The sequence below is a fragment of the Bombina bombina genome, chromosome 2 (genome assembly GCF_027579735.1).
Source record: "Bombina bombina isolate aBomBom1 chromosome 2, aBomBom1.pri, whole genome shotgun sequence".
Lineage (NCBI taxonomy): Eukaryota > Metazoa > Chordata > Amphibia > Anura > Bombinatoridae > Bombina > Bombina bombina.
In genome coordinates this window covers 1,094,253,624-1,094,281,576 of record NC_069500.1, presented here as the reverse complement: position 1 = coordinate 1,094,281,576, position 27,953 = coordinate 1,094,253,624, and the positions used below count along the sequence as shown (strand labels likewise).

The following is a 27,953-nucleotide window of genomic DNA, read 5'->3' as shown; positions in this document are numbered from 1 at the left end:
AGTCTGTGTTGTGTGATTATTTTATTAAGTTTATAATGCTGTTTAGCAAATGTTTTTGTTCATTTAACTTAGTTTAATTATATATTCTGTGTTGTGTGATTATTTTATTAGGTTTATAATGCTGTTTAGCATTCAAAGTCTTCATTTCAAAGCTTTAAAAATAATGTATTAGGTGTGACTTATGACAATTTTGAGAGGGGCCTAGAACCTATCTCCCTCACTTCCCATTGACTTACATTATAAACTGGGTTTCAATTTACAACGGTTTCGATTTACAACCATTCCTTCTGGAACCTAACCCCGGCGTAAACTGAGGGCTACCTGTGTGTGTATGTATATATATATATATATATATATATATATATATATATATATATATATATATATATATATATATATAGTGATATCAATCAACCCCAAAAGGAAGAAAAGGCGCTTCACTCTCTGGTCTTTGCAAAAGTTTTAATTCAATTTACAACATCATTCAAAGAAGTCCCCCAAACGCTTCGATACCTATTGGTATCTTTGTCAATGGGTATTTAAAACATATTCGTCCCAAGAAAAGGTTCCTAATCTACCTCAAAACCACTCACCTATAAGTACCCGTAATGTGTCTCTGTCACTTCCGGTGTATCGGAAGCCGCCCCCCGAGCGCGTCATTATTACTGTCCACAAGTTTCCACCCGGAACATCAGAAAAAGAGTGGAGTGTTGTCTCCTCTCAACTGGCCCGCAATAATACACTAAGAGAGACGAGAAGACTACAGGAGGATGAATTGATTATGAAATTGGAACAGCGAGGATACAGAAAGAAGTTGATCACACAGGTGCACACCAACTTGGCCCAGGATGATCAGATGACCCTGCTGCAACCAAGGGAGTTGATTGAGATGGTGGAAAACAAAGGTGATAACATTAATTTTGTAACTACTTTCAACCCCATATCTAAGGTACTGTCTGAGTCGGTAAAGAAGAATTGGGAGATCATCAGCACTGATAAAACATTACCATTCTTACATACAACTGCTCCACAGATGGCTTACAAAAGAGCACCTGATCTGAAGGATCTCTTGGTCCATAATGACCCTATAAAGTGCTATGAAAAAAGCACGTGGTTGGACACAAAGAGGAAAGTAGGTTGCTACAGATGTGGGGATTGCACGACGTGCAATAGTATGTTAACAGGGATGTTTTTTCATCACCCACATACTGGGAGAAAGTTTAAGATCCTGCATAGATTATCATGCATGAGCACCTACGTGGTCTACATACTGATGTGTCCATGTTCTTTGATGTACGTGGGGAAGACCTCCACTACATTTTGTGAGAGGATGGCTAATCATCGCCATGCCATTAGACAGACGATAGAGAAGAAAACAGCTGATCAACCTGTTGCCCGACACTTCCTCCAGGCAGGACATACAGCGGCAAGCCTGAGGACTATGCTTATTGATCATGTGCCCCCCCTATGGAGGGGGGGTGACAGAAATACGAAATTACTACAGGTTGAGACCTCTTGGATTTACCTTCTTGATACGGTGGCCCCGAAGGGACTAAATATGCAATTGGACTTTAATGTCTTTCTTTGAATGGGATGTCTATGATTAATCGGTCTAGGTCATCGATGTTAAAAGGATAGACTTGTCCTTTGTTACATATATATACAAAGTCTCCATAATAACTGTGTTCAGTGTATTGCTGTGGCCTGAATAATGTTTCTCACTATACTCCACCAGACATGAATAACATACATGAGTTATTAATGAATATAACTTGATGCATTTATCTATTCAGAATATTTGACAACATTTGATGTTATTATTCTAGCTATTTATAATATTACAATATGGGTCTTATGTTGAGTAATGTATTTGAAAGATAGTGCTGTTTGAAAGTTAATGCAGCTTTAATGGTACAGATATACGATCCTCTTGGGATCTCAAGTAGTGTGGTGTTAACACTCTTTTAAAACATTTGTGGTATATGGGACACTTCACTATGGTCTTTAGAATTATGGTACTTGGAATAGTTCGTCCGATGTTATCGGAACCACCGTCACCCGATATGCGCGTTGTCTAGAGGAGTTACGTGTGACAGAAGCGTAAGCGTCATCACGTGAGTTGATCTATGGTAATTAGCCATGTGGCCAGTGCAAGGCCGGACGTGCGCACTCGGGGGCGGCTTCCGATACACCGGAAGTGACAGAGACACATTATGGGTACTTATAGGTGAGTGGTTTTGGGGTAGATTAGGAACCTTTTCTTGGGACGAATATGTTTTAAATACCCATTGACAAAGATACCAATAGGTATCGAAACGTTTGGGGGACTTCTTTGAATGATGTTGTAAATCGAATTAAAACTTTTGCAAAGACCGGAGAGTGAAGCGCCTTTTCTTCCTTTTGGGGTTGATTGATATCACCGTATGTTTTCCACGCAGCACCCCGGCGGATGCCCTAAGTAACAGTGAGTGCACCTGTTGTTGATATATATATATATACTGTATGTGTGTGTGTGTGTGTATATATATATATATATATATATATATATATATATATATATATATATATAAAATGTAGATGAAAGGTGCACTCCCATTCGCTCTTAGGATAAGGACCAGAGTGCAGAAAATTCCAAATAACACAGTCCAGTAATTGCACTCTCTGGCTTTAACTCACAGCAAACTTTATTGTGAACGCTTTCGGAGCATTCACTCCTTCCTTAGACAATCAAAAAGTGAACAAAACCGTGCTTAAATGGAAATACAGGGCCCTCCCATATCCCCTGCAACCAATCACAAACTAGTATCACAAATCAGCATCATTGCATACAGGTGATAGTATCAATACATTAAGTGTACATAAACATGTGAATCATAACAGGATATGTAGTCCATATCATAAGTGCAAATCATATTCATAATCTTAATAAAATATCCAGTGCATATATCTAGTGACGGATTATATCCTATATACATGTAAAAAACTACATCCAGGAGACAGATCATCACAACCGTTAATGTCATTAATATTGTAATACCACGTCCGGCTGTATGGCTCAAAACATCCATGATTACATCAGGAAAACATAAGAAGACCCACCTTGTATAAAAACCTGCTATGCAAACCGGATCCAATCCATATTTATCTTCTAAATCGCCATAATGGACCCCATACAAACAAACAATTCCAGCATGGTGCTCAGAGACACGCTGTGTGAGGGTTAGGTGTGAATCCACACACCATGGCATGTCAGTGGCCAATAGTGTCCGTGTTACAATAAGCCACGCTCCTTTATCGTAAGCCCAAAGCTACACTGTGTGTAAGGTGTCTGGAAAGCAAGTAGAATGCTATCTACAGTTTTATATGGCACAGACACTCAAAACGCGCAGTATTGCCACAGTATATCACAGTTGAGGGCATGGCTCATGACGCCCCAAACGCCCCCAAGGGTAGGCTAGTGCCAAATGAGATGCCATAATAGGGAATACGACGTGTCCACCCTCAAATAGCAACCGTAATATAAATGCGGATAATCAGTACAACTGAGGAAGGTATATGTTATACAACTGAGGGAGGTATATGTTATACAAGAATCCCTACCTACTTATTAGATTAATTACTATATACACCTGCCCATAATATTTCCACAGCCGATAGAAGTGTCTACATCACATTCCACAAACTGCGCCCCTCAAACAGAGACTCGTAAGGTGCCCAATGAATATACCAATCTGAATGGTAAACCATTATAGAATGTGGTGTATACACATCCATGACTATAGAACATATAGGGTTGGGGATTATTCAAGTTAAGTAGTAACAGATGCTGTTCATATATATATATATATATATATATATATATATATATATATATATATATATATATATATATTTGTAGCAGAGATGTGCACTCTCACTTATCCACGACTGCCAGGGTGCTAGTGAAACTTCAATACAAGAGAACAAAATACTTGCACTCACTGGTCTTTTTGTGAAACAACTTTTACTTTGAAACAGCATCTGTTACTTCTTAACTTGAATAATCCCCAACCCTATATGTTCTATAGTCATGGATGTGTATACACCACATTCTATAATGGTTTACCATTCAGATTGGTATATTCATTGGGCACCTTACGAGTCTCTGTTTGAGGGGCGCGGTTTGTGGAATGTGATGTAGACACTTCTATCGGCTGTGGAAATATTATGGGCAGGTGTATATAGTAATTAATCTAATAAGTAGGTAGGGATTCTTGTATAACATATACCTCCCTCAGGACTAGATAAGCTAGTTAAAAACAACAAACAGGAGAGACACAGCTACTCCTGTTGGACCCCTGGTAGCTGTGTCTCTCCTGTTTGTTGTTTTTAACTAGCTTATCTGTTTTTTTAAAAAAAAATATATGCTTTAAAAAATCTATACAAACAATTCTATGGTACCCACTATAGCAGCTATTAATGTTTAAAAGTAATACAGCCCTCGGATTGTAAGGGCTTAGCTTTCTATAGGATAATACTACAGTGGGCCCGTATATACAATTACCATGATTATTTGAGCAAAACCTATATTTACCTAAACCAGGTTTTAAGTGTTTTTAATTCACTTGCCTTTGCAACAGTATGAATGTGTGTTCCTAGTTTATTTAATAAAGACTGTAATGTATGAATGGAATGGAACCTTTTAAAAATAGAAGCATTGTCTAAATCACATTAGATTTTCTGGAAGTTAAGACTAATGATAATTGTGTGCAATTCTTTGCTACAAACTGTTTTGTATCCTTTTATACAATTAGTTTATCTAGTTGTTACATCCATGACTATATAACACATAAAGTCTACCTCTCAACCAATGCCCAGTATATCGCTATAGTGGGCGTGGCTTGTGCCGTCTACACTACCAGCAAGACAGATGCTTCCTGATAAGTCAGACCAAGGGATGTCCGTTGCCGTCGGCACTTGTGCACGCATCCTCAATGGAATGTTGGTAGCGCCAGGACAAAAGAATTCACCTGGATGCAGCGAAGCTGCATCCAGGTGAATTCCGAAAATAGCAGGGTGGTGAAAGAATCCACCGGTGGATGCAGCAAAGGCAAACGGAGCATTACAAAAGCAACAACTAACCACCCGCATCAAGTATTAAAAAAAAAAAAAATAACCGCCCGCATCAAGTATTATTAAAAAAATAATAATACACCGCCCGCACGAAATATAACAAAAAATCCTACACAAAGTATTAACCCATACACTGCAAACCCCCACATCGCTAAATAATAAAGTAATTAACCCCTTAATCACTTAAGCGTCAACTACCCACATCGGAATACACCTAATTACCCTATTAACCTCTAAACCGCAAAACCCCCACATCGCAATCAACCTAATTATCCTATTAACCAGTAAACCGCAAAACCCCTACATCGCAATAAATCTAACTTATTAACCCTTTAAACCGCCAAAACCCACAACGCAAATAACTATTTAAATAATTAAGTACCCTAACCTAACACCCCCTAACCTAACACTCTCTTAAATTAACCCAAATTACCTAAACTAATATAGCCGCTTATACTTTAGAAACATTTAAAATCATAAACCGAGATGGCAAGGGTATAAGAGACTGCGGGTATTCCCACTAAGGATATATCTAAAATGACTAATATTTTAGCTCCAAGGAGCAACAAGTGATAATTAACGATTTATCATAATATACAAAGTACATAATCCAGCTTCCCATAAGTATTGCTAACAAGAAAAGCATGTACTTGAACAATACAATACCTAAGTCAGATACACAGAAAGCACACAAACTCTGTTACATGTATAGAGGGAAATGAGAGTACTGGTTTATTTGGATACAAACTGAATTCTTGTATAACAATTTACCATTGAACCGAATTGTGCCAAGTCCCTGATTATATATTCAGGCCATTATTGTAAGATATGAGCTGAGCCACTGTGCATTACAGAGAAAAATGTATAGCTGTCCTGAATTCTCAATTCACAGTAACCATACCCCTGATATTACTCTACCATCTGACAGCATATAACCTAGATGCACTCTATTATATTGTGTTATTGAATTTTAATGTAGGAAATATACTCAAGATTATATTAACATTTCCACTAGCATAAGATACTCCAGCCGCAAGGCGGCAACTATATTACTATTACAAAATCGATACTTGCTACTACAAGCAATATAAACTATGGAATGTATATTAGAAATTGAACGATATATATACAGTACATATGTAACAATGCTCCACTCAGTCAAAATTCAGTGAGTGGTCCAGTCACACTGGAACATATAATATTTATCCTCCACGGAGAGATCCACGTTGAATGCATTATTTATCAGTGGTCAATTTAATGAAAGTTACATAAACACGTGTATAAGCATAACACAAACACAATATACACTTTAAGGAGCTCCAAGTACCAAGTTGAGCCACTGTGTTGAATTGTAATATAACTTCTCTACAATCACCAGTGTATTGTGGTTGCCCACTCTTTCCAAACCTTGTAGCAGAACTAAATTAGAATAGTCTGTAATTGATTCAAACAGACCCAGTGAGCTTTGATAATTCACAATCCCTGGGTATTAGTTATGTACCTGTTTACCTACTAGTGGTTATTATTCTGACTATATATATTTGGGCAGTATTATATCCTAAAATATAGTCACCACTTTTCCTACACATTGGAATAGATCTCATATAGCGATTTTTAACGTTGTATTTAAGAAAAATGAATAAAAGTTAAATTTTAATTCAAACTGGATCACCTCGCCAATATTCTGGGCACAGAGTGCTGGGTTTGCACACTTCCAGTGGAACTCTCTTGTTCCACAACTTCTTTCATGAATTCAAGGGACGCCATCTTTAATCGTGTACCTTGAATTCACTATTCAGTGTATGGTGGAGATTGTACGAAGAGGATCCTCCATGCTTCATGGCTCCGCGGTCACTGGTCTTCAGTTCCAGGGTCGTCAGTCTTCAGCTCCGCTCCGCGCAGGATGTTCTTGGAAGAAGAAGAGGTCGTGCTTGGAAGATGACTTCACCGCCTGGAATAGGATCTTCTCCGCCGGACTTCAGGAACGGTGAGTAGCAACCTGGGGTTAGACTTAGGTTTTTTTTTAAGTTTTTTTTTTTGAGGGGGGTTTGTTTTATTTAGATTAGGGATGGACAGTAAAAGAGCTAAATGCCCTTTTAATGGCAATGCTCAAACAAATGCCCTTTTTAGGGCAATGGGTAGTTTAGGTTTTTAGTGTTATGTTCTTTTATTTTGGGGGGTGGGGGGGTTTACTGTTAGGTGGGACTTTGTGTATTTTTTGTAGATTGTAAGTTCCCACGGGAATAGGGCCCTCAATTCCCCCTGTATGTGTCTGTAAAATTTTGTGTCTTATCGTATTGTTTCTCCACTGTACTGTTATCCTTGTACCCATGGGCAGCGCTGTGGAATCTGTCTTTATAAATAAATAATAATAAAAGAGCTGATTAACTTGGTGCAATGCCCTGCAAAAAGCCCTTTTAAGGGCTACTGTTAGTTTATTGTTAGAGTACGGGTGTTTTTTATTTGGGGGGGGGGCTTTTTTATTTTCTGTAATGTTAGCCTTTTTTATTTTTTGTTAACTTAGTTTTTTTGTTTTTTTAGTAACTTTAGAATGTATTAGTTTAGGTAATTTGGGTTAATTTAAGGGGGTGTTAGGTTAGGGTACTTAGTTATTTAAATAGTTATTTGCGTTGTAGGTTTTGGCGGTTTAAAGGGTTAATTAGGTTTATTGCGATATGGGAGTTTTGTGGTTTAGGGGTTAATAGGGTAAATAGGTTTATTGCGATGTGGGGGTTTTGTTGTTTAGGGGTTAATAGGGTAATTAGGTTTATTGTGATGTTGGGGGTTTGCGGTTATATTTAAGACAGTAGTCCATTATAATTATAGTATTGCTACACCTGTAGCTTAAATATTTATATAAAAGAACAGTTACAAAATAGGTTGTTTCAACATCTGTAGTTTAAAAAATAATTAGACTGCCCTCTGGGCAGGCTTATCGATTAGTATATATATAATGTGTTTGTGTGTGTATATAGGTTTGTAAATACATATCTACACATTTAATACATAAATACATATATGTGTACACACACACACACATATACATCTTTATCTTTAGAGATGTATGTATCTCTGTTAAAGCACTTTGCCTGCCTTTTGTTTTCTAACACCTGAGCCTTCATATCTTATAACTGTTTAGTGCAGTATTTTTTCAAATCATTTTTATTAGATGGTGATATGTCTGTGGCTGTACTTTGTAATGTATTTTTTATGTGTTTTGTGACACTTTTTGTTTTGTTAACCAGAGCTCTGAGGTCTCGCTAACCCGACGTGCGTTAACTTCAATTGTGCTCAAGCGATTGCTTTTACTTTTAATACGAGCGAAAAACCTAACTTGCGCAAACACCTGTGATAAACCCCTTTTCGTTCGCTCGTAACTGTTAGTTTAGTGCTTCACTCATAATCCAGCCCTATGTGTTTAACCCCTGTAAATAGGTTGAACAAATATTTAAAATCTCTTGAGCCTCAGAAAACTGCTGACGAGCCAATCAGCAGTGGCAGTCACACTTCTAGGTCACTACTGCTGCTGATTGGTTCATTGGCCATTTCCACTCACTTTTTACACAGGGCCAGTTTGTGTTGGATTACATTTTTATAATAGTTAAAGGGACATTCCGGTCAAAATATAAATACACTTAGATGAATTACATCTTTGATTAGAATCATATTTGCAATATACATGTATTGGCAAAAATGCTTCTAGTAAAAGTTATCACCGTTTTAGTGTGAGCATTTTTCTCTGCACGTGCATGTGAAGCATAACGAGACATTCTCAGTGCACCATTATTGTAAATACTGTAGCTGCTCAGAGCATTAGTGGAACTTTTATCATGTCAGCCATTAAGAAAATGAGTCCTTACCAGATGGTACAAGCACTTTAGGCTCTCTGCGCAAGTGCTGTGTTCAAAATGCTTGTGCACAGTGCATACTTGAATAAAAATTTGGAACAGCTACAACTTTTACTAGAAGCATTTTTGCTAATGCATGTATATTACAAAAATGCTTCTATTCAGAACTGAAATGTATCCATGTTGATTCCAATTTTGTCTGGAATGTCCTTTTAATAAATAGTTATCATTTACAAAATGATTCTTGTGTTTGCACAAGTTCTCCTGTGACTTGTATTACATTTTGCAGGAAAATCTGAAAGTATTCATTGTGACAAATAAACAAAATAGTGGAAATCATAAAGGGGGTGAATACTTTTTTTTTACAGCACTGTTTCTATATATTACATAGCAGCAGTTGTAATGTATTAGACAAAGAAGAAAATGTACCTAAAAACAGTTAAGAGACTCCGTACCCAACACTTTCATAATCATAAAGTCTGGTATCAGTTGCATTTAAAGGTTTGTCAGCAGATATAGATAATTAGAACCTTTGTCTTATATGAATGTTTCTAACAATATAGCATCTGCTGTCCACCAGGGAGCTTGCATCCTTGAGAGACCTCAGAATGGTCAATATAGGCCAATTAAACTGTTTAGATGAGAAAAATGTGCAGCTCTTAAAGGGATATGAAACCAAAAATGTATCTTTCATGATTTGGATAGAGCACACCATTTTAAACAAGTTTATAATTTACTTCTATTATCAAATTATATTCGTTCTCTTGGTATCTTTTGTTGTAAAGCAGGGATGTAAGCTCAGGAGCATGATCGTGTGTGCATCACTATATGGCAGCAGTTTTGCAAGACTGTCATCCGTATGCAAGAGCACTGGATAGTTGCACTATTTACTGCCATGTAGTGCTCCCGACATCTACCAAGGTATCTCTTCATAAAATGGGTACAAAGCAAATTTGATACGAGATGTAAATTGGATTTTTTGTTTTCTCTGTTTGAATGACAAAATAAAATGTTTAGGTCTCATGTCCCTGTTATTACAATATCACCTTTATAGAGTGGATCTATGGGGAGACAATCTCACTGTCCGTTACCTTAATGGCTATCGTATTATCCTGAAATAGCATTATTTAAGGATTAATCTAAAACAAAAACTAAGCAACATTTTAGAAGTATACAAATGCACCGCGGATATACTTTTTTGTGCATTTGTGGATTTGTAGCCGGTACAATCAGTATTTCTGGAAAAGGAAACGGTAAAGGTCCAGGTAAATAGGAAAAGGCAAACCATACAGGTTTTTTACCAGTCTAGAATAACGTTAACAATGTGCATGTGTTATAGAAGCACCAGTTTACTTGCTCATATGTTTAATTTCTCCTTTGATTTATCAAAATATTATTGGAATATTAAACTATGCTCGATGGTTCATTCAAGAACTTTTAACCATAAGGTTTAGTAAATGCAGGTTTTCTTGAGATAACTTTCTAGAGATACCATTGCCAACTAATAGATGACTCTTAATCCATCATACAAAACTATCATCTTCAGCTGCAACACCACTTCAAAGTCTCTAGAGTTCAATTAAAATTGGATTAGATGAAAGACTTTTTTCTATGGGACTTTGTTACAAGCTCTGACAGAAACCTAGACAGGGGTCTAGCCCTCCAATGAACCAGTTGCCATGGAAACTACATTACTACCTTTAGTGTAACTTTATAGTTATGTCAACTTTAGTAGGTAAAACGTACTGTAGATCTCACTTTTTGAACGCAACAAAAGGTTATACATTAAAACACATTGTACATACAAAACTTATAAAATTAGATATTGTATGAAAGAACAGATGAAAGAGAATTCAAAAATATGTAAGAAATCTCAGAAACTTTGAATAAAATCTGTGGGCTTTTCATAATTTTTACAAAATTTTTAAATTTAATTTAAGGGTTTACGTAGTTTTGTTTCAGAGGCCCACATAAATGCATGAGGATAGTTTTCATTTCATATTATTTTCATCCCTTAACAAAATGTTAAACCTATAGATTAAGCCTCTTCTCTGATATCCTCCTCATGTTCAGAGAGCAGTATACAAGCTGATTCCTTGTACCATTATACCAACGACAAAGGAACATACATTCCTCTCTCTTACATCTCCATATTGCCCCCATCAAACTCCAGGTACAGCTATTCTTCACAGTATCCAATGTGCATGCTGAACTTCTGGAAAAAGACCACTTTCTTTTACTTTGCAAAAATATGGTTTTATGGCAATAAACTGTACCTTGACTATTACTACAGTTAAGATGCCATAAACTCATAATTACAACTTTCTAAAATTCCATTTTTATTTCTAAACACACGTTCTTGTTGAACATATTAACCTTATTTGGCAGTGTTTTGTAAAACTTTGTATTTGTGATATTAGTAAAAATGTATATAAAAATTAAAAACATTTACAATATCTGAAATTACAATATTATAAAACTGAGAATGTTTTGTTTTTTTAAATTAACTTAAAATGCAAATCATGAGATATAGTTACAACATTAGAAGTGTATTTACAAAGTAAATGTTGCATTTTGGTTTTGAATTGATTTTTGTTTTCTTAAAAAGTAGTATGTGTTCTATGGAAATGCATTGGATTGATTGACCAATAGAATTGTAAAGTGTTGCCGCACAATGCGAGTTCCTCCTTTGGCTGGCTGGCTGCCGGCACATGCAAGCAACAAGGGAAACTTGTGTATAGTGTTTATACATTCACTCACTGCTATTTGCTGCTTATTTATACCTACAGCCAACCTATGTGCAGAAACCTTCATTCACTTTTCTCCCCCACTACCTCTTGTGTATACCAACAGCCAAACAAGGTGTAGTACAAGCTTCACATTAAATTGTTGTTGCCAATCTGTATTAAAGGGATATGAAACCCACATTTTTTCTTTCATGATTCAGATATAATATGCAATTTTCCAATTTACTCCTATTATCAATTTTTCTTTGTTCTCTTGTTATCTTTAGCAGGAATATGTAAGCTTAGGAGTTGGCCCACTTTTGGTTCAGCACCTGGGTTTCGCTTGCTGATTGGATAGCTAAATGTAGCCACCAATCAGCAAGCGCTGCCCAGAGCCTGAACCAAAAGTGGTTCGGCTTCTAAACTTACATTCTTGCTTTTTCAAATAAAAATACCAGGGGAAATGATCATAAGAGTAAATTAGAAAGTTGATTAAAATTGCTGATTGGTGGCTACATTTAGCTATCCAATCAGCAACCAACCAGGTGCTGAACCAAAAGTGGGTCGGCTCTTAAGCTTACATTCCTGCTTTTCAAATAAAGATACCAAGAGATTGAAGAAAAAATAATTGGCGTAAATTTGAAAATTGCATATTCTATCTGAATCATGAAAGAAAAAAATTGGGTTTCATGTCCCTTTTAATACGGATTGGCAACTCAGCAATTTAATGTGAAGTTTGTACTCTACCTGCAAAAGTGGGCCAGCTCTTAAGCTTACATATTCCTGCTAAAGGTAACAAGAGTAAATTAGAAAGTTGATTAAAATTGCTGATTGGTGGCTACATTTAGCTATCCAATCAGCAACCAACCAGGTGCTGAACCAAAAGTGGGTCGGCTCTTAAGCTTACATTCCTGCTTTTCAAATAAAGATACCAAGAGATTGAAGAAAAATTTATAATAGGAGTAAATTGGAAAATTGCATATTCTATCTGAATCATGAAAGAAAAAATGTGGGTTTCATGTCCCTTTTAATACGGATTGGCAACTCAGCAATTTAATGTGAAGCTTGTACTCTACCTGCATATTCTATCTAAATCATGAAAGAAAACATTTGGGTTTTATATCCCTTTAAAGGGACACTGAACCCAATTTTTTTCTTTTGTGATTCAGATAGAGCATGCAATTTTAAGCAACTTTCTAATTTCTCCTATTATCAAATTTTCTTTATTCTCTTGCTATCTTTATTTGAAAAAGAAGGCATCTATGCTAAGGAGCCAGACAATTTTTGGTTCAGACCCTGGACAGCATTGTTTAATGGTGCTGTCCAATCAGCAAGGACAATCAAGGTTGTTCACCAAAAATGGGCCGGCATCTAAACTTACATCCTTGCTTTTAAAATAAATATACCAAGAGAATGAAGAAATTTTAATAATAGGAGTAAATTAGAAAGTTGCTTAAAATTGCATGCTCTATCTGAATCACAAAAGAAAAAAATTGGGTTCAGTGTCCCTTTAAAGGGATATAAAACCCAACTGTTTTCTTTCATGATTTAGATAGAATATGCAGGTAGAGTACAAGCTTCACATTAAGCATTAGCATAACCTTAGCCTGGAAGGTGAGCACTTTCATTTTTTTTTTGTCTGTGCATTAGAGTCATGATCTAACAGTGTTTTTCAATACGCTTTACTTTTCAGTGGAACTTTGAAACTATGAAATGTTAAACTGTATTGATATTTACTAATGTCTTTACTAATATGTGGATGCAAATTTACCTCAGCAGTTCACATTCAATTTCATATTTACTAAGTATATTTCTTTGGTGTGTAAAGAACAATAAAAGCTAGCTGCCAATATGAAACTTACCAATTCTACATTTTTCTTTTCAGACTCTTGCCTACACCGAGGGATTGCATGGGAAATGGCTGTTTACAGAAATCCGTGCTATTTTTTCCCGCCGTTATCTTTTGCAAAGCACAGCTCTGGAAATTTTTATGGCAAACAGAGGTAACTTATTCAATTGATATTGCTTACTTTTATACCTGTTTATAAAGAGATGTATATCCTCCATCATCCTGATTGGATATTTTACATAAGTCTTTACATTTTGTTTCAGCTAGCTCCTAGTAGTGCATTGTTGCTCCTTCAACAAAAAACACCAAGAGAATTAAGTAAATTGAAAGTTTGTTTAAAATTGCATGTGCTATTTAAATCGTAAAACATTTTTTTTGTGTGTTCTACGTCCCATTAAATGTGATTCTCTTTAAAATGGGTGTTCTGTAAGTCCCTTACTGTATAACGTATTTGCAAATGCTTTTACTAAACATAGTTTAACTGCAGGAATGAAAACTGCCTTTTTGTTTGTATGTTTTGTTGAACAGATGGTTTTGACTGCTGAGCATTTATTTTTATATACGCTATAGGAAAGAATAATTCAATTTTATTATGTAAATTATGAATGTTTAGAGTAGGCTTGGAGTCCGACCAACTTTCTGTTTCCGCTTATATCATTTTTTTTCCTTTGTGAAAGTGAAGTCATTGAATTTATTCCCCCAGAAATGACCCAGTTATTATGTATTGTAATTCAGTATTTGGTCCCATACAGTTCTTGCATCTGAATATGCTTTGTATCTTTTTAACCTCTAATAATATATGGATTTAGAGCTATCACTTTTTCTATCATGATTTTTAAAAAGTGAGTTTGAATTAACTAAAATCCCTTTCTTGATTAGATTTATCACTCTGACCATCCTCCCGCCTCAATACATCTTGTTGGTTACAAACCAGTAGCATGACCATCCTCCCGCCTCAATACATCTTGTTGGTTACAAACCAGTAGCATGACCATCCTCCCGCCTCAATACATCTTGTTGGTTACAAACCAGTAGCATGACCATCCTCCCGCCTCAATATATCTTGTTGGTTACAAACCAGTAGCATGACCATCCTCCCGCCTCAATACATCTTGTTGGTTACAAACCAGTAGCATGACCATCCTCCCGTCTCAATACATCTTGTTGGTTACAAACCAGTAGCATGACCATCCTCCCGTCTCAATACATCTTGTTGGTTACAAACCAGTAGCATGACCATCCTCCCGTCTCAATACATCTTGTTGATTACAAACCAGTAGCATGACTAGTATACAGAGACATAGCACACATGTTTTTTTGTGGTTTATTCTAATACATTAGAGATTGCTGTGCTAAAAACTCACTTTGTAGTTTACTTTTGTCTGCCATTTAAATATTTTATAGACACCTCCTTTTTAATTACTTAATAAGGGAAACTGTACTGTATTCTCCCCTCTTAATGTGTTATAACAACTGTGTTGTTTTAAATGTATTGGATATTACTGTGTTAGGGTTATTCTTGCAAATTAAATAACTGTTTTTTGTTACTGAAGAACCACTAAACAAAGTAGTATAGCATAATCAATAAATGCATAATAAATAAATAGTGCAAAAGGACCTAGTTTTCATTTCACATACGCCTAGATTTAGAGTTCTGCGTTAGCCGTCAAAACCAGCGTTAGGGGCTCCTAACGCTGGTTTTGGGCTACCGCTGGTATTTAGAGTCAGTCAGGAAAGGGTCTAACGCTCACTTTGCAGCCGCGACTTTTCCATACCGCAGATCCCCCTACGCCATTTGCGTATCCTATCTTTTCAATGGGATCTTTCTAACGCTGGTATTTAGAGTCTTGGCTGAAGTGAGCGTTAGAAATCTAACGACAAAACTCCAGCAGCAGAGAAAAGCCAGGAGTTAAGAGCTTTCTGGGCTAACGCCGGTTCATAAAGCTCTTAACTACTGTGCTCTAAAGTACACAAACACCCATAAACTACCTATGTACCCCTAAACCGAGGCCCCCCCACATCGCCGCCACTCTAATAAAAAAAATTTAACCCCTAATCTGCCGACCGCACACCGCCGCAACCTACATTATCCCTATGTACCCCTAATCTGCTGCCCCTAACACCGCCGACCCCTATATTATATTTATTAACCCCTAATCTGCCGCCCCCAACGTCGCCACCACCTACCTACAATTATTAACCCCTAATCTGCCGACCGGACCTCACCGCTACTATAATAAAGTTATTAACCCCTAATCCGCCTCACTCTCGCCTCAATAATCCTATAATAAATAGTATTAACCCCTAATCTGCCCTCCCTAACATCACCGACACCTAACTGCAAGTATTAACCCCTAATCTGCCGACCGGACCTCACCGCTACTCTAATAAATTTATTAACCCCTAAAGCTAAGTCTAACCCTAACACCCCCCTAAGTTAAATATAATTTTTATCTAACTAAATAAATTATTTCTTATTAAATAAATTATTCCTATTTAAAGCTAAATACTTACCTGTAAAATAAACCCTAATATAGCTACAATATAAATTATAATTATATTGTAGCTATTTTAGGATTAATATTTATTTTACAGGCAACTTTGTATTTATTTTAACCAGGTACAATAACTATTAAATAGTTAATAACTATTTAATAGCTACCTAGTTAAAATAATTACAAAATTACCTGTAAAATAAATCCTAACCTAAGTTACAATTAAACCTAACACTACACTATCAATAAATTAATTAATTAAATAACATACCTACAATTATCTACAATTAAACCTAACACTACACTATCAATAAATTAATTACATACAAATACCTACAAATAAATACAATTAAATAAACTAAAGTACAAAAAATAAAAAAAGAACTAAGTTACAAAAAATAAAAAAATAATTTACAAACATTATAAAAATATTACAACAATTTTAAGCTAATTACACCTACTCTAAGCCCCCTAATAAAATAACAAAGCCCCCCAAAATAAAAAAATGCCCTACCCTATTCTAAAATAAAAAATTTAAAAGCTCTTTTACCTTACCAGCCCTTAAAAGGGCCTTTTGCGGGGCATGCCCTAAAGAATTCTGCTCTTTTGCCTGTAAAAAAAAAAACATACAATACCCACCCCCAACATTACAACCCACCACCCACATACCCCTAATCTAACCCAAATCCCCCTTAAATAAACCTAACACTAAGCCCCTGAAGATCTCCCTACCTTGTTTTCACCACGCCGGGTATCACCGGAAGAGGGCCCGAAGTCTTCATCCAAGCCCAAGCGGGGGCTGAAGAGGTCCATCATCCGGCTGAAGTCTTGATCCAAGCGGGGGCTGAAGAGGTCCATCATCCGGCTGAAGTCTTCTATCAAGCGGCATCTTCAATCTTCTTTCTTACGGCTCCATCTTTATCCCGCCGACGCGGAACATCCATCCTGGCCGATGACTTCCCGACGAATGACGATTCCTTTAAGGGAACAATCAGATTCAAGTTCAATCCGATTGGCTGATTGGATCAGCCAATCAGATTGAACTTGAATCTGATTGGCTGATTCCATCAGCCAATCAGAATTTTCCTACCTTAATTCCGATTGGCTGATAGAATCCTATCAGCCAATCGGAATTCGAGGGATGCCATCTTGGATGACGTCCCTTAAAGGAACCGTCATTCGTCAGGAAGTCGTCGGCCAGGATGGATGTTCCGCGTCGGCGGGATAAAGATGGAGCCGTAAGAAAGAAGATTGAAGATGCCGCTTGATAGAAGACTTCAGCCGGATGATGGACCTCTTCAGCCCCCGCTTGGATCAAGACTTCAGCCGGATGATGGACCTCTTCAGCCCCCGCTCGGATCAAGACTTCAGCCGGATGATGGACCTCTTCAGCCCCCGCTTGGGCTTGGATGAAGACTTTGGACCCTCTTCTGGACGGATCGGTGATACCCGGCGTGGTAAAGACAAGGTAGGGAGATCTTCAGGGGCTTAGTGTTAGGTTTATTTAAGGGGGGTTTGGGTTAGATTAGGGGTATGTGGGTGGTGGGTTGTAATGTTGGGGGGGTATTGTATGGTTTTTTTTACAGGCAAAAGAGCAGAATTCTTTGGGGCATGCCCCGCAAAAGGCCCTTTTAAGGGCTGGTAAGGTAAAAGAGCTTTTCAATTTTTATTTTAGAATAGGGTAGGGCATTTTTTTATTTTGGGGGGCTTTGTTATTTTATTAGTGGGCTTAGAGTAGGTGTAATTAGCTTAAAAATGTTGTATTATTTTTATAATGTTTGTAAATTATTTTTTTATTTTTTGTACTTTAGTTAGTTTATTTAATTGTATTTATTTGTATGTAATTAATTTATTGATAGTGTAGTGTTATGTTTAATTGTAGATAATTGTAGGTATTTTATTTAATTTATTGATAGTGTAGTGTTAGGTTTAATTGTAACTTAGGTTAGGATTTATTTTACAGGTAATTTTGTAATTATTTTAACTAGGTAGCTATTAAATAGTTATTAACTATTTAATAGCTATTGTACCTGGTTAAAATAAATACAAAGTTGCCTGTAAAATAAATATTAATCCTAAAATAGCTACAATATAATTATAATTTATATTGTAGCTATATTAGGGTTTATTTTACAGGTAAGTATTTAGCTTTAAATAGGAATAATTTATTTAATAAGAAATAATTTATTTCGTTAGATAAAAATTATATTTAACTTAGGGGGGTGTTAGGGTTAGACTTAGCTTTAGGGGTTAATAAATTTATTAGAGTAGCATTGAGGTCCGGTCGGCAGATTAGGGGTTAATACTTGCAGTTAGGTGTCGGTGATGTTAGGGAGGGCAGATTAGGGGTTAATACTATTTATTATAGGGTTATTGAGGAGGATTAGGGGTTAATAACTTTATTATAGTAGCGGTGAGGTCCGGTCGGCAGATTAGGGGTTAATAATTGTAGGTAGGTGGCGGCGACAGATTAGGGGTTAATAAATATAATATAGGGGTCGGCGGTGTTAGGGGCAGCAGATTAGGGGTTCATAGGGATAACGTAGGGTGCGGCGGTGTACGGAGCGGCAGATTAGGGGTTAATAATAAAATGCAGGGGTCAGCGATAGCGGGGGCGGCAGATTAGGGGTTAATAAATGTAAGGTTAGGGGTGTTTAGACTCGGGGTACATGTTAGGGTGTTAGGTGCAGACTTAGGAAGTGTTTCCCCATAGGCAACAATGGGGCTGCGTTAGGAGCTGAACGCTGCTTTTTTGCAGGTGTTAGGTTTTTTTCAGCTCAAACAGCCCCATTGTTTTCTATGGGGGAATCGTGCACGAGCACGTTTTTGAAGCTGGCCGCGTCCGTAAGCACCGCTGGTATTTAGAGTTGCAGTGGCGGTAAATTATGCTCTACGCTTCCTTTTTGGAGCCTAACGCAGCCCTTCTGTGAACTCTAAATACCAGCGTTGTTTAAAAGGTGCGGGGGGAAAAAAGCATGTGTAGCTAACGCACCCCTTTGGCCGCAGAACTCTAAATCTAGGCGATAGTAAAAAAAAATTCTGACAAATTTCAGTTTTATTTTCCTTCCTATTGCGTCATGTGACAGCCATCAGCCAATCACAAAATGCATAGACATATAATCTGTGAAACTTGCACATTGTTAGTGGGAGTAGGTGCCTCAAAGTGTGAATATAAAAAGACTGCATATTTAGATAATGGATGAGAATTGCAAAGTTGATTAAAATTATGTGCTGTACCTGAATCATGAAAGTTTAATTTTGACTTTAGTGCTTTTGTCTTTATGTGAAGAGAAAGATAAGAAAGGCTAACTCCATTTGAATGGGCAAGTTCTTGGGAACAAAGGGTGGAGGTTTTATTTAGCAAAACACTATTTCTCTTGTAAGGTGTATCCATTCCACGGAGTCATCCATTACTTGTGGGATATTCTCCTTCCCAACAGGAAGCTGCAAGAGGATCACCCACAGCAGAGCTGTCTATATAGCTCCTCCCCTAACTGCCACCTCCAGTCATTCTCTTGCAGCTCTCGACAAGGGAAGTAGCTAGAGAGATGTGGTGAATTAGTGTAGTTTATCTTCAATCAAAAGTTTGTTATTTTTAAACGGTGCCGGCGTTGTACTGTTTTTTTTACCTCAGGCAGAAATTAGAAGAAGAATTTGCCTGAGGTTTTTGATGATCTTAGCAGGTTGTAACTAAGGTCCACTGCTGTTCTCACACATAACTGAAGAGTATGAGAAAAACTTCAGCTGGTAGAACGGCCTGCAGAATTAACTGCCCTGAGGTATGTTCAGTATATTATTTCTAGAGGATAAGAACTAGAAAATGCTGACAGTGCCTGATATAGTTAAGGTAAGCCTGATTGCAGTGATTTAATGAACGACTGGCATCATGCTTGCAGTAAAGGGTAATTGTCATATTACTTTCTATTATGGCTTAGTATGTAAAACATTTGCATATATATAAAGAACGTTTTTTACTGAGGTGATAAATCTTTGTTTGGGGCCTAGTTTTCCACATGGCTGTTATTTTACTCCTAGGAATAGTTTTTTAAGGCCCTCTGACTTTGAGTGCATGGTGGGAGGGGCCTATTTTCGTGCTCTAATTGCGCAGTTTTTTTTACATTCTGAGACATCCAGCTTCCCTGAAGGAGTCCCCTGACATATTGGGCCTCTGTAAAGGGTTTTTGTGCCTACAAAAGTTGTTTTATGGGAAGGTAGGAGCCACAGTAGAGCTGTGGCACTTTGCTTTTGACTGTTTTAACGTTTTTTTTGCTTCGTTTTTGAACCTGAGGCGTTAATCATCCATTTACAAGTGGGTGCAATGCTATTTTAGTCTATTATATACACTGTAAAAATTACAGTTACTGCTTTTTTCACTGGTTTGCAGTTTTTTTGTTTGTTTTTTTCCCTTAAAGGCACAGTACCGTTTTTTTATATTCTGCTTTTTCACATTAATTAAAGTGTTTTCAAAGCTTGCTGGTCTCATTACTAGTCTGTTAAACATGTCTGACATAGAGGAAACTCCTTGTTCATTATGTTTAGAAGCCATTGTGGAACCCCCTCTTAGAATGTGTACCAAATGCACTGATCTTACTATAAGTTATAAAGACCATATTCTGGCTTTAAAAGATTTATCACCAGAGAAAATTGACAAGGGGGAAGTTATGCCGACTAACTCTCCCCACGTGTCAGAGCCTATAACTCCCGCTCAAGGGGCGCCAAGTACATCTAGCGCGCCCATTGCGTATACTTTACAAGACATGGCGGCAGTTATGAATCATACTCTTACAGAAGTATTGTCCAAACTGCCAGGGTTACAAGGAAAGCGAGACAGCTCTGGAGCTAGAACAAATACAGAGCTCTCTGACGCTTTAGTAGCTATGTCTGATATACCCTCACAATGTGCGGAAGCCGAAGGAGAGCTTCTATCTGTGGGTGATTTTTCTGACTCAGGGAAGACACTTCAATCTGATTCCGATATGTCTACATTTAATTTTAAGCTTGAACACCTCCGCATGTTGCTCAGGGAGGTTTTAGCAACTCTGGGATGACTGTGACGCCATTGTAGTCCCAGAGAAATTGTGTAAATTGGATAAATACTACGCAGTGCCTGTTTACACTGATGTTTTTCCAATACCTAAGAGGTTTTCAGAAATTATTACTAAGGAATGGGATAGACCTGGTGTACCGTTCTCTCCCACTCCTGTTTTTAAAAAGATGTTTCCCATAGATGCCGCTACACGGGACTTGTGGCAAACGGTCCCTAAGGTGGAGGGAGCAGTCTCTACTCTAGCGAAGCGTACAACTATCCCTGTCGAGGAAAGTTGTGCTTTTCTAGATCCAATGGACAAAAAATTAGAGGGTTACCTTAAGAAAATTTTAATTCAACAAGGTTTTATTCTTGCCCCTGTCACTGCTGCTGCGGCCTTCTGGTTTGAGTCTCTAGAAGAGGCTCTACAGGTAGAAACCCCATTGGATGATATCCTTGACAAGCTCTTAAGCTAACCAATTCATTTGTTTCTGACACCGTTGTTCATTTAACCAAACTAACGGCTAAGAACTCAGGTTTTGCTATTCAGGCGCGTAGGGCGCTATGGCTTAAATCCTGGTCAGCTGACGTTACTTCAAAGTCTAAGCTTCTCAACATTCCCTTCAAGGGGCAGACCCTATTCGGGCCTGGACTGAAGGAGATCATTTCTGATATTACTGGAGGAAAAGGTCACGCCCTTCCTCAGGATAGGTCCAACAAATTAAGGCCCAAACAGCCTAATTTTCTTGCCTTTCGAAACTTCAAGAGTGGCGCAGCTTCATCTTCTTCTAATACAAAACAAGAGGGAAATTTTGCCCAGTCCAAGCCGGTCTGGAGACCTAACCAGGCTTGGAACAAATGAAAGCAGGCCAAAAAACCTGCTGCTGCCTCTAAGACAGCATGAAAGATCAGCCTCCGATCCGGTAACGGATCTAGTAGGGGGCAGACTTTCTCTCTTCACCCAGGCTTGGGCATGAGATGTCCAGGATCCCTGGGTGTTGGAAATCGTGTCCCAGGGATATCTTCTGGACTTCAAAGCTTCTTCCCCAAAAGAAAGATTTCATCTCTCACAATTATCTGCAAACCAGATAAAGAGAGAGAGGCATTCTTACATTGTGTTCAAGACCTCCTAGTTATGGGAGTGATCCACCCCGTTCCAAACGAGGAACAGGGGCAAGGCTTCTATTCAAATCTGTTTGTGGTTCCCAAGAAAGAGGGAACCTTCAGACCAATCTTAGATCTCAAGATCCTAAACAAATTTCTCAGGGTCCCCTCCTTCAAGATGGAGACTATTCGAACCATCCTACCTATGATCCAGGAGGGTCAATATATGACTACCGTGGACTTAAAGGATGCTTATCTGTACATTCCGATACACAGAGATCATCATCGGTTTCTCAGGTTCGCCTTCCTAGACGGGCATTACCAGTTTGTGGCTCTTCCCTTTGGGTTAGCTACGGTACCAAGAATCTTTATGAAGGTTCAAGGGTCACTCCTAGCGGTCCTAAGGCCGCAGGTATAGCAGTAGCCCCTTACCTAGACGACATTCTGATACAGGCGTCGAATTTTCAAATCGCCAGGTCCCATACAGACATTGTTCTGGCATTCCTGAGGTCGCATGGGTGGAAAGTGAACAAAGAAAAGTTCTCTCTATCCCCTCTCACAAGAGTTTCCCTCCTAGGAACTCTGATAGATTCTGTAGAAATGAAGATTTACCTGACAGAGGCCAGGTTGTCAAAACTTCTAAATTCCTGCCGTGTTCTTTATTCTACTTCTCGCCGCTCAGTGTATGGAAGTAATCGGCTTAATAGTAGCGGCAATGGACATAGTGCCGTTTGCTCGCCTACATCTCAGACCGCTGCAACTCTGCATGCTCAGTCAGTGGAATGGGGATTACACAGATTTGTCCCCTCTACTAAATCTGGATCAAGAGACCAGGGATTCTCTTCTCTGGTGGTTCTTGGGTCCATCTGTCCAAGGGTATGACCTTCCGCAGGCCAGATTGGACAATAGTAACGACAGATGCCAGCTATCTGGGCTGGGGTGCAGTCTGAAACTCCCTGAATGCTCAGGGCTTGTGGACTCAGGAGGAGACACTCCTTCCGATAAACATTCTGGAACTAAGAGCGATATTCAATGCTCTTCAGGCTTGGCCTCAGCTAGCTGCGGTCAGGTTCATCAGATTTCAGTCGGACAATATCACGACTGTAGCCTACATCAACCATCAAGGGGGAACAAGGAGTTCCCTAGCAATGTTGGAGGTTTCAAAAATAATTCTATGGGCAGAGGTTCATTCTTGCCATCTATCAGCTATCCATATCCCCGGAGTAGAGAACTGGGAGGCGGATTTTCTAAGTCGACAGACTTTTCATCCGGGGGAGTGGGAACTCCATCCGGAGGTGTTTGCACAGTTGATTCAACTTTGGGGCAAACCAGAACTGGATCTCATGGCGTCTCGTCAGAACGCCAAGCTTCCTTGTTACGGATCCAGGTCCAGGGATCCCAAGGCAGCGCTGATAGATGCTCTAGCAGCGCCTTGGTCTTTCAACCTGGCTTATGTGTTTCCACCGTTTCCTCTGCTTCCTCGTCTGATTGCCAAGATCAAGCAGGAGAGAGCTTCGGTGATTTTGATAGCACCTGCGTGGCCACGCAGGACTTGGTATGCAGATCTGGTGGACATGTCATCCCTTCCACCATGGACTCTACCGCTGAGGCAGGACCTTCTACTTCAGGGTCCTTTCAACCATCCAAATCTAATTTCTCTGCGTCTGACTGCTTGGAGATTGAACGCTTGATTTTATCAAAACGTGGTTTCTCCGAGTCGGTCATTGATACCTTAATACAGGTACAGCCTGTCACCAGGAAAATTTATCATAAGATATGGTGTAAATATCTTCATTGGTGTGAATCCAAGGGTTACTCATGGAGTAAAGTCAGGATTCCCAGGATATTATCTTTTCTCCAAGAAGGATTGGAGAAGGGATTGTCAGCTAGTTCCTTAAAGGGACAGATTTCTGCTCTGTCTATTCTTTTGCACAAGCGTCTGGCGGATGTTCCATACGTTCAGGCGTTTTGTCAGGCTTTAGTTAGAATCAAGCCTGTGTTTAAACCTGTTGCTCCGCCATGGAGTTTAAATTTTGTTTTTAAAGTTCTTCAAGGGGTTCCGTTTGAACCTCTGCATTCCATAGATATCAAGCTTTTATCTTGAAAAGTTCTATTTCTGGTAGCTATCTCTTCGGCTCGAAGAGTTTCAGAGTTATCTGCCTTGCAGTGTGATTACCCTTATCTGATCTTCCATGCAGATAAGGTAGTTTTGCGTACCAAACCTGGGTTTCTTCCTAAGGTGGTATCTAATAAGAATATCAATCAGGAGATTGTTGTTCCATCACTGTGTCCTAATCCTTCTTCAAAGAAAGAACGTATTTTACACAATCTTGACGTGGTTCGTGCTTTAAAGTTTTATTTACAAGCTACTAAAGATTTTCGTCAAACATCTGCATTGTTTGTTGTCTACTCTGGACAGAGGAAAGGCCAAAAGGCTTCAGCAACTTCTCTTTCTTTTTGGTTAAGAAGTATAATCCGCTTATTTTATGAGACTGCTGGCCAGCAGCCTCCTGAAAGAATTACAGCTCATTCCACTAGAGCGGTGGCTTCCACATGGGCTTTTAAAAATGAGGCTTCTGTTGAACAGATTTGTAAGGCGTCGACTTGGTCTTCGTTTCATACTTTTTCTAAATTCTACAAATTTGATACTTTTGCTTCTTCGGAGGCTATTTTTGGGAGAAAGGTCTTACAGGCAGTGGTGCCCTCCGTTTAAGCGCCTGCCTTTTCCCTCCCTTCATCCGTGTCCTATAGCTTTGGTATTGGTATCCCACAAGTAATGGATGAATCCGTGGACTGGATACACCTTACAAGAGAAAACAAAATTTATGCTTACCTGATAAATTTATTTCTCTTGTGGTGTATCCAGTCCACGGCCCGCCCTGTTATTTTAAGGCAGGTGTTTTTTATTTTTAAACTGCAGTCACCACTGCACCCTATAGTTTCTCCTTTCTCTTGCTTGTCTTCGGTCGAATGACTGGAGGTGGCAGTTAGGGGAGGAGCTATATAGACAGCTCTGCTGTGGGTGATCCTCTTGCAGCTTCCTGTTAGGAAGAAGAATATCCCACAAGTAATGGATGAATCCGTGGACTGGATACACCACAAGAGAAATAAATTTATCAGGTAAGCATAAATTTTGTTTTTTAAAAAAAAAGTAAACCTAAATTAGTGATTTTCCATACATTTAATACTCTGCATTTTGTTATAAAGCTGGAATGCATTAAGGGGAAACAGACATTACAGTGACTGAATTACTTATGCTATATTTTTCTATTTCAGTTTTTTTGAAGTGGCTTTTGCAGAGATTCACAGAAGTAGTGCAAATGTAATACATGGTAGCTTATTGATTCAGCATTAAAAAACAGTGTATACAAAATACAAAATGAAAAAAAGTTTTCAACTATGTATTTACTGTACATATTTCACATTTCAATGTTCTGCACATAGCAGAATATGTTCTAAGCATTTTTAAATAGATATTCCTATATATATATATATATATATATATATATATATATATATATATATATATATACTGTACCAAAATACCATCAGATATATGTAGAAATATGTATTTATGAATAAGTAGAACCTATTCTGCTATGTGCAGAACATTGGAATGTGAAATATTAATATTTTCATGACCAGTTACCGTACTCGAGAATATGCGATCGGATTTGGGCGCTAGTAGGATAAGTTTTTTTTTTTTTTCTCTATTGTGTACGTGCACGCGATATTGTAAACTCGACTTGTTTAACTCATTGGGTTAGCGCGCAAGCGAAAACAGCTTACTTTCAGCTCATAATACGAGCACAACCCGATGCGCGTCGGCCCTGAATAAGCCAATGACAACAGGCACATTAGTGCAGCCTCCAATCAGCAAACCTCTCTCAGTAGTGCATTGCGGCTCCTGAGCCTACTTATATTTGCTTTTCAAAAAGGATAACAAGAGAGTGAAGCAACGTATATAATAGAAATAATTTGTTTAAAATTGCAAGATCTTTGTTAAAGGGACACTGAACCCAATTTTTTTCTTTCGCGATTCAGATAGAGCATAACATTTTAAGCAACTTTCTAATTTACTCCTATTATCAAATTTAATTCATTCTCTTTGAATCTTTATTTGAAATGCAAGAATGTAAGTTTAGATGCTGGCCCATTTTTGGTGAACAACCTGGGTTGTTCTTGCTGATTGTTGGATAAATTCATCCACCAATAAAAAGTGCTGTCCAGAGTACTGAACCAAAAAAAAAAAAAAAAAGCTTAGATGCATTATTTTTCAAATAAAGATAGCAAGAGAACTAAGAAAATTTCATAATCGTACTAAATTAGAAAGTTGTTTAAAATTGCATGCTATTTCTGAATCACAAAAGAAAAAATTTTGGTTCAGTGTCCCTTTAATCATGAAAGAAAAATGTGGGATTTTATGTCCCTTCTAAATGTTGTTTTTCAAAATGTTAAATGTTTTATTGCACTGATGAAAGTTGTCACTTCAGTTGTTATTATTATTACGTATTTATGTCTACAGAACACACAACATTGCACAATGGAAGTTAAAAAGACTACATTATGTCATTCTTGTACATGTTTTTTTCTTTATGTCCCCTATATTAAAAACTGAAGAGCATTAAAACAGAGTTATAGTGTTGAACTTTGGACGCAGAAAAATATTATGTGCAACCGTTTCTTAATTGTCATTTGATGATGTGATGCGACAGTATAACTCTATATTCTAGTAGCATTAGATCTCCATGAAATATTATTGCCATTGAAAAGCAGATGACTTTTTTGCACCACCCTCTGTTTCCAAATTGCCCCCTTGATAGCCTGTAAGTGTCATTCCAGTAAATGTGCAAATATTAAAGGGCTGAACATGGCTGCTTGCAGCAGAGCACACGCAGTGCATTAGGTGATATGGATTTATGTTACCATTTTATAAGTGGTCTTGTACATTTTCTAAACACATTAAACATTTATGACCATTACCGATGCACAAAGGTTTTGTGCTTAGATTGCTATTTTACTTATTTTTTTTATTGCACCTTACGATTGTAGCGCTGATCATAAAAGCACATTATTAGATTTATTTAGGTGCATGTAACAAGTACAAATACACAAACCGTGTTCTCCACATAAACGTTTTTCAGCCCGGTGGCATAATGAAGTAGCCGGTTTGGGTCAGTTTAATACTTTGCAATATTATACTGTTATTTATAAATGTTACTTAAGCTATCCAAAGCACAGATCAATTGTATAATTTAACATAAATTAATTACATAATAATTTGAGCAACAAACTTTGAAAACATTTATTAATAGATCATTTTAGCTTAATATTTGCTTACATTGTAGCCGGGTGGTGCACCCACTAAACAGGGAGAACACTGACTAACCAACTTATAAGGGTCCTACACAAAAATAGACTGGAAAACTGGCATCTGTCTATTTAGGTTTCTTGTTTTAAAAAATCTTAAAATAAAGTCGAAATACAAAGACACCACATCTCATCTTCGTGAAATGTACCAGATCATTAGCTAAGGTTTATTGTATTAACAAAATCAGCAGTTTACTTTAGTTAAGGACAATGACATTTTAGGTTTAACTGTCAAATAAGTTAATACGTATTCATTAGGTGCATATTTTTTGAAACAATTGAATATAGCTTGATTTTGAAGTCAACAAATAATATTTATGTGTAACGTATCAATGTAGGAAACAGCTGAGAGGCAGCACATATAATCACTTTTAAACTTAATGAATTTAGACTACATATTGCTTTCTAGAAATAAGAAATGAA

General features: G+C 37.7%; 1 protein-coding gene across 2 annotated transcripts in view; it reads left to right on the top strand.

Annotated features, from left to right (window-relative positions):
* The window catches only part of LRBA (LPS responsive beige-like anchor protein), a 1,331,662-nt gene that overhangs the window by 904,418 nt on the left and 399,291 nt on the right, over positions 1 to 27,953 (top strand). For both annotated transcript variants that reach the window (XM_053703733.1, XM_053703731.1), the window contains exon 31: positions 13,572 to 13,689. In XM_053703733.1, the coding sequence (XP_053559708.1) occupies positions 13,572 to 13,689 (118 nt within the window). The remainder of the gene's footprint in view (positions 1 to 13,571; positions 13,690 to 27,953) is intronic.